The sequence below is a fragment of the Sciurus vulgaris genome (genome assembly GCF_902686455.1).
Source record: "Sciurus vulgaris genome assembly, chromosome: 2".
NCBI classification, from domain to species: domain Eukaryota; kingdom Metazoa; phylum Chordata; class Mammalia; order Rodentia; family Sciuridae; genus Sciurus; species Sciurus vulgaris.
In genome coordinates, this window is record NC_136462.1 from 90,335,965 (window position 1) to 90,341,758 (window position 5,794).

Consider the following 5,794-nt stretch of genomic DNA (forward strand, 5'->3'; position numbering starts at 1 on the left):
TAACAGCTGGCCATAGCCCATGGATTTGAGACCCTGAGAACCTAGCTATCATAGTGTGGCTCAGCAGCTACAACTGAGGGGACAAGAGGATAAAAGGAGAAGTGACTGATGCTCTGGGGGATAGGAGGCAGTCTTGGCTAAAACTAAACTTGGGGATTATCTGAGGTTTCACTTGGCTAGGATTTCTGTCCCTCAGCTATGAGGGACACACACACAAACACTTGTACTTCCTGCAGAGGGAGCTGGGCCCAGTGGACTGGGATGGGTGTGAGTGCTCACCTGGCAGAGTGGTTGCCTAGCAGGTGTCCCAGGTGTGCTTTAGAAATACTTCTTTACCAAAATGCCCAACTTTATCAGATGCTCTTATGACCACTCACTTGAGATAGTACCTTTTCTCTCTGGGTCTCAGTTTCCCTAAGATAAAATAAGGTTTTGGTTTGTTTCCCCTAGGTTGCCTTTTAAGTTCCTCCCAGTTCCAATTACAGGAAATACCCTCTGGATCTCCTTTCCAAGCCCTCTCCCAATGAACTGTCATGCACACAGGATTTCTGGGGCAAACCTCTATTTAAATTGTTCAGAACCAGCACCCTGACCTTCACTAGGTTCTTAAGCACCAAGGCTGAAGACTGGTCCAACCAGCCCAAGTCCAGAACTTTGGACAGTGATTGAGGTTTATGGTTGTATGGGGGTGCTCTTTGTGCTCAGATCGTGAATGGAGGAGTCTCTGGGGCCTGTAAACTGTTAGAAGAATCAGAACAGAAAGGTTAGATGGCTTGAGATTACACCAGCGCCCCAGTGCTGAGCACCACGCTCTAGAAAGGAGGGAGAGACGGGAGGGGCCCCACCCACCTGGTGAGGTCATGGGAAAGCAGGTCTGGCGCTGACACCTGGGGAAACCCGTTTCCAGGCTGCTTCCCACGCTAGCTCTCCTGGGAACCAGCTAGGCCAAGCCCCAACTGGGGAGCCCCACACCTGCCCCCTCCATCCAGTTCCCATCACACTGTCTCATCTGGTCCAGCCCCCACCCTTCAACCTAACCTCAGTCCTTTAGGCCCAAATCAAATTACAGACACCTGGAAAGGGCAGCAGACTGTCGCAGGAAATGACAGAGACAGTAGCTTCAGAAACATAAGGTTTTATTTGCAAACTGCAACTGCTCTACCTTCTAGGCTGTGACTTTGGCAAAAGGGACCCTAACCCCTTTTCTCTTTCAGGCTCTATTTTACAGTTTCTTTCCCTCCCTTTGCTAGGCCCTGATTCTCACTTCCTGCCCGGATGCTGGCCCAGCCAGTTTGGGCAGTACCTAGGGAGCTCTGAGACCCAGTTCTTCCCAGGGACCAGCCCCGCCCTCTCTGGCCTTGGGGGTTGAGGGTAGCCCAGGTGTCAGCCTGCTCCACAGTCGCCCATCCCCTATTCTCTTTCTCTTCCTCCTTCCCAGCCCAGCCCTCTAATCTGCCTCTTGTCCAACAGCTCCAAGCCTCACTTACTGCTCCCTCTCTCAATCTCTTTCTCTGGCCTCTGTCTAACCCATTCCATCTCAAACTTCTCTCCAAATCAAGGCTAGCACCTTCCAGCCCTCCAAGATGCCTGGCTATTCCCCAGGCTGTTCCTCACCTTTGTGCAAGGAGTGGGTGAGGATCACCACAAAGGGCCCTAACTGGGCCAGGCTGCCCTGTAGGCCCATAATAAGAAACTGGCAATTGGATCCCAGGTTGCTCAGAGATGGCTGACCCTCTTATGGCCATCCCTTGAAAATCAAAGTGCTGGGTTTTCTCGGTGAGCCTTGACCAAAGAAATCCAATTCAAAGCTTTCCCTCTCTTCAGGCCCTAGGCTCACCCTGGCTTATCACAACGATCAATTAGAGGCCGTGTCCCCAGTGTTCAAAAGGGAACTAAATCCCTTAGGGTGGTCAGGCCCTGCCAGTAGCCCACTCAAAGGCCCATTGCCCCAGGTTCCAGAAGTCTCTGGCCTCCTACCTACCACTCACTTGCTACACACTGCCATAACTGCTCACACAAAGCAGAAGAACTTCTTCCAGCGGCAGCGGGAGAGGGTGCGAACACCTTTGGCATTTAATTTCTTCTCCAGCCGGGCTTTGTGCTCAATAGCACTGAGAATGGCTGAGTCAAACACCTCCTTTAAGTTCTTCTGTGTTAAGGCCGAACACTCGAGATAGCAGCAGGCCCGGATCTTCTCTGCCAGACCCTGGGCTTGGGGTTGGGGCACTGGGCCCTCCCGGCCTCCCTGGTCCAGCTGAATCAGTACATTAACATCGTCCCTTAGGTCGGCCTGGGTGCCCACCAGCAGAACGGGTGCCTGGGGGTTGTGAGTGCGGATCTCAGGCAGCCATTTCTCCGTGATGTTTTGGAAGGAGCTGGGTTGCACCACGCTGAAGCACGCCAGGAAGACATCAGTATCCGGGTAACAGAGGGAGCGAAGTCGGTCAAAGTCCTCCTGGGGTTGGAAGGCCAGGTGGTTAGAAGGGCTGTTCCCTGCCACATGGGACAGGAATCCATTTCCCACTTGGGGCTGGAGACAAGACCCAAGGCCTTCTCCATTCCTGCCCTATCAGTTCATCACTCCCCTCATCCCCAGCCCAAACCAAGAGGCTGCGCCCAGCTTCTCACCTGTCCTGCTGTGTCCCAGAGCTCAATGCGCACCGGGGCTCCATCCACCAAGACTTGCACTGCAGGGGAGGGGCGGCGAAAGCCTGAGTTAGCAGAGCGTCCTGGGCCTCACCAGCGCCACCTCGAGGACTGCTTCCGCTCCCTACCTGGGGTCTCCGGGGCCCTCCCCCAACGACGCCGGCCCCAGATCCCCCACAACCTCACCCCAGCCACGCGGCCGCTAGGGCCATTGAACGTACCGGAGAAGGTGTCCAGCGCCGTGGGCCGGTAGCGTGTTGGGTACCCATTGCAGGTGTAGCTGACGATGAGGCTGCTCTTCCCTACCGCACCATCGCCCACCAGCACGCATTTGATGCCCAGCTCAGGGGGCGCACTGCGCCGCCGCGGAGGTGGGGTCGGAGCCCGGAGCGGGGGCGGCTCGGCCTCGCTCAGCTCCCGCGGCGGCATGGCCCGCTCCCGGGGCAGCAGAGGGGCCAGCCCGGACCACAGGACCCGTTGAGCTGAGGGAAACAGGTTCCGCTGTCTGCTCTCGCTGTCTGTCGGGGTTGGGCTCGCGCTACCAACGCTACCCGCGGATATATAGGGCCCCGCCCACCTCATCTGCATGTCCCGAGCGGCCCCGGGCCCCGCCCACCGCGCTGGACTTCTCTAGGCAGGGCACTCCACGCTGCCAGGCAATCACAAAGACCCGGGAGGAAGAAAGGGAGTCGAAAAGCTGGTACTCGAAGCATCACTCAGGTACAAGGACAATGCATCACCTCACAATACCAAAATCGAGGTATCTCGATGCAGACATCCATGATTTATTGTTAGAAGGAAGATGCAAGTTGTAGAGCACATAATATGGCATGTTCAAATTTAAAAACTCTATACATCTTTGTATGAGTATTAAAAGTCGGGATAGTAATTTTATTAATAAAAGAATTATTTTAAAATTATGCTGGGGGTGTGTTGATTGGCACAGCTCTTTTATAGCTTGCATGAGGGCCTGGTTTCTATCGCCAAAACCGAATAAACAAGCAAATAAATAAATATATTTTTAAAATATACAGATGAGAGAGGCAGAGAAACTGAAGCGTGAGCATAGCAGGCAGGATTGTTTTTTCCTGTTTTCCCTTTCACGGAAGAGCTTTCTCTAGATTCGGCCTGAAGGCAAACTTTGAACAACTTTATGCCCCTCTGCTAATGGAACTCAGGGTGCTGAGAAGCCAGCTGGAGAGGATCTTCAAGAACAGCTCTCTATTTGAATATTTTATAAATCCCCAAAGTACCTAATATTATCTTCATTATCATCAAAAGCACATAATTACCTATTTGCAGAAGCTGTTTTGGGCCACCCACTGTCCTTGCCCTAGAAGGCACTTGCAGACTGAAACAGGATCTCCCAGGTAGCCTTAGAAAGGTCACCTAGAGAGCAAGTAAAGAGTAGCCTGATGCTAATTTAGTCTCTTTATTGCAGCCAAACTGAGTGACACCAGACCCAGAATCCTTTCTCTGATCCCCAAGGCAGTCTTTCATCTCAGCCTATACAAAGATCATTGAAACACCTTCACAAAGGGAGTCAGACATTCATGAGTTTTGGGAAGGGGAACATTGGATTGGGAGGGTGGTGAGTATTAAAGGAAAAAGACAACTCTATTTCTCAAAGAGCTGATAGTACAGAAATCCATAAATTTAAATCTCCAGATCTCTTGGGCAAAGTCTCAGGATCCTTAACTGACTGAACTTCCTTCATTCATTCTTTTTCTTTACCTACTTTTCTTTCCCTCTTTCTTTCTTCCTCCTCCTTCTTTTTTTGTCAAAAGTTGATAAAAGCTAAAAAGTTGCTGAGTAAACCATTAACATCTTGAATATGGGGAAATGATAAGATCCCCAGTATCCACTTCTTCATTCCAGTGTCTACATCCTCCATTCCCTAATCCCAGTGTCTAGGGATGGTAATAATCCTAATTGTAGCCCCAGAACACCCCAACACTTCTCAGACACATCCACATAAATTTATTCATGGCCTTAAGTGTTATCCTGCGATTGTATCCCCTAGAAAGTCCAAGAGCTGTTGTTGTTGTTGTTGTTGTTGTTGTTGTTGTTGTTCCCTCTCCTAGAAAGGGAAGAGGATTTTAAAATACCAAGACATCAGAAAACCTGTCCCAGGTTTTCAGCTCACTAGCTTTGTGACTCCTACAAAATCACTTCACCCATTTCAATGCCATAAAAATATAGGTGATATGTGTTTATCTCTGAAGTCCTCTGGGCTAGCAACCTGTGATTCAAGGATCCTAGGGAACCTGCCCCAGCCCAGGTGTCTGGAACAAAATTGCTACACACAAGCACACATACACACACACGTGCTTTCTTTTCTTTACTGCCCTTGTCCTTTTACCTGGGTTATAATAATAGCTTTATTATAGCTCTAAATTTGAGGACAGTTCTGTTTCATTCTTTCTGCAGGTAGAGGGGCATACGTAATACACAAATAGGGGTGATATCCACTGGACACTGGTAAAAGTCCTGACTTGGCCTGAGACAAGCCATTCTTCTTTGACCTTCAGGGTGGGGACACTTGGTGACCTAGGTCCCTCTGTCTGAGCTGGTTTAGGTATAGTCTTGTCAGCATGAGGGGGAGGGAGGAGACAACCTGGGAGCTGGTGAGTCACCTATTTCTCAGCTAAGGACTTGCAATTCTGGCTGCTACTGCTGGGAAAGTCCTATCTAAGGGTGGGTTGGGTCTTATCCCTGCCCGCCTGCCAGATCTGCCCCAACTTCCAGGCACACATTTGTTAGGATTAAAATTCGGCCCTGACATTCTTCCATGAAGTAATGATAGATTCTATGACTAGGGCATGAAATATAAAAGATGAGCCTGGAAAATTTTGTATACAGAAAATAAGGAAGTGCTAGTCAGGCTTGGTAGCATGGTGCACGCCTGTAATCCCAGCAACTCAGGAGGCAAGAGAACCACAAGTTCAAAACCAGCAGGCAACTGAGCTAGACCCTATCTCAAAAAATAAAAAAAGGACTGGGAACTTAGCTCAGTGATAAAGCATCCCTGGGTTCAATCCCCAGAATCAAAAAACAAAACAAAACTTCAGCATATTTCACTCTCCATTCTCATCAAAAAAAAAAAGGTGAAGGTGGCCACCAATTCCATTTCAAAGCTTCTCTGAGC

General features: G+C 50.1%; 1 protein-coding gene across 1 annotated transcript; it reads right to left on the reverse strand.

The window, feature by feature from the left end:
• Positions 1–1,119: 1,119 nt before the first annotated feature.
• Positions 1,120–3,171, reverse strand: RHOV (ras homolog family member V). The gene is made up of 3 exons (XM_079127257.1): positions 2,868–3,171; positions 2,629–2,687; positions 1,120–2,455 (listed from the first exon to the last, which is right to left on the reverse strand). The coding sequence occupies exons 1-3, from the start codon at positions 3,073–3,075 to the stop codon at positions 2,012–2,014; spliced, it is 711 nt and encodes a 236-aa protein (XP_078983383.1). The 5' UTR covers positions 3,076–3,171; the 3' UTR covers positions 1,120–2,011.
• Between the last annotated feature and the right edge of the window lie 2,623 nt (positions 3,172–5,794).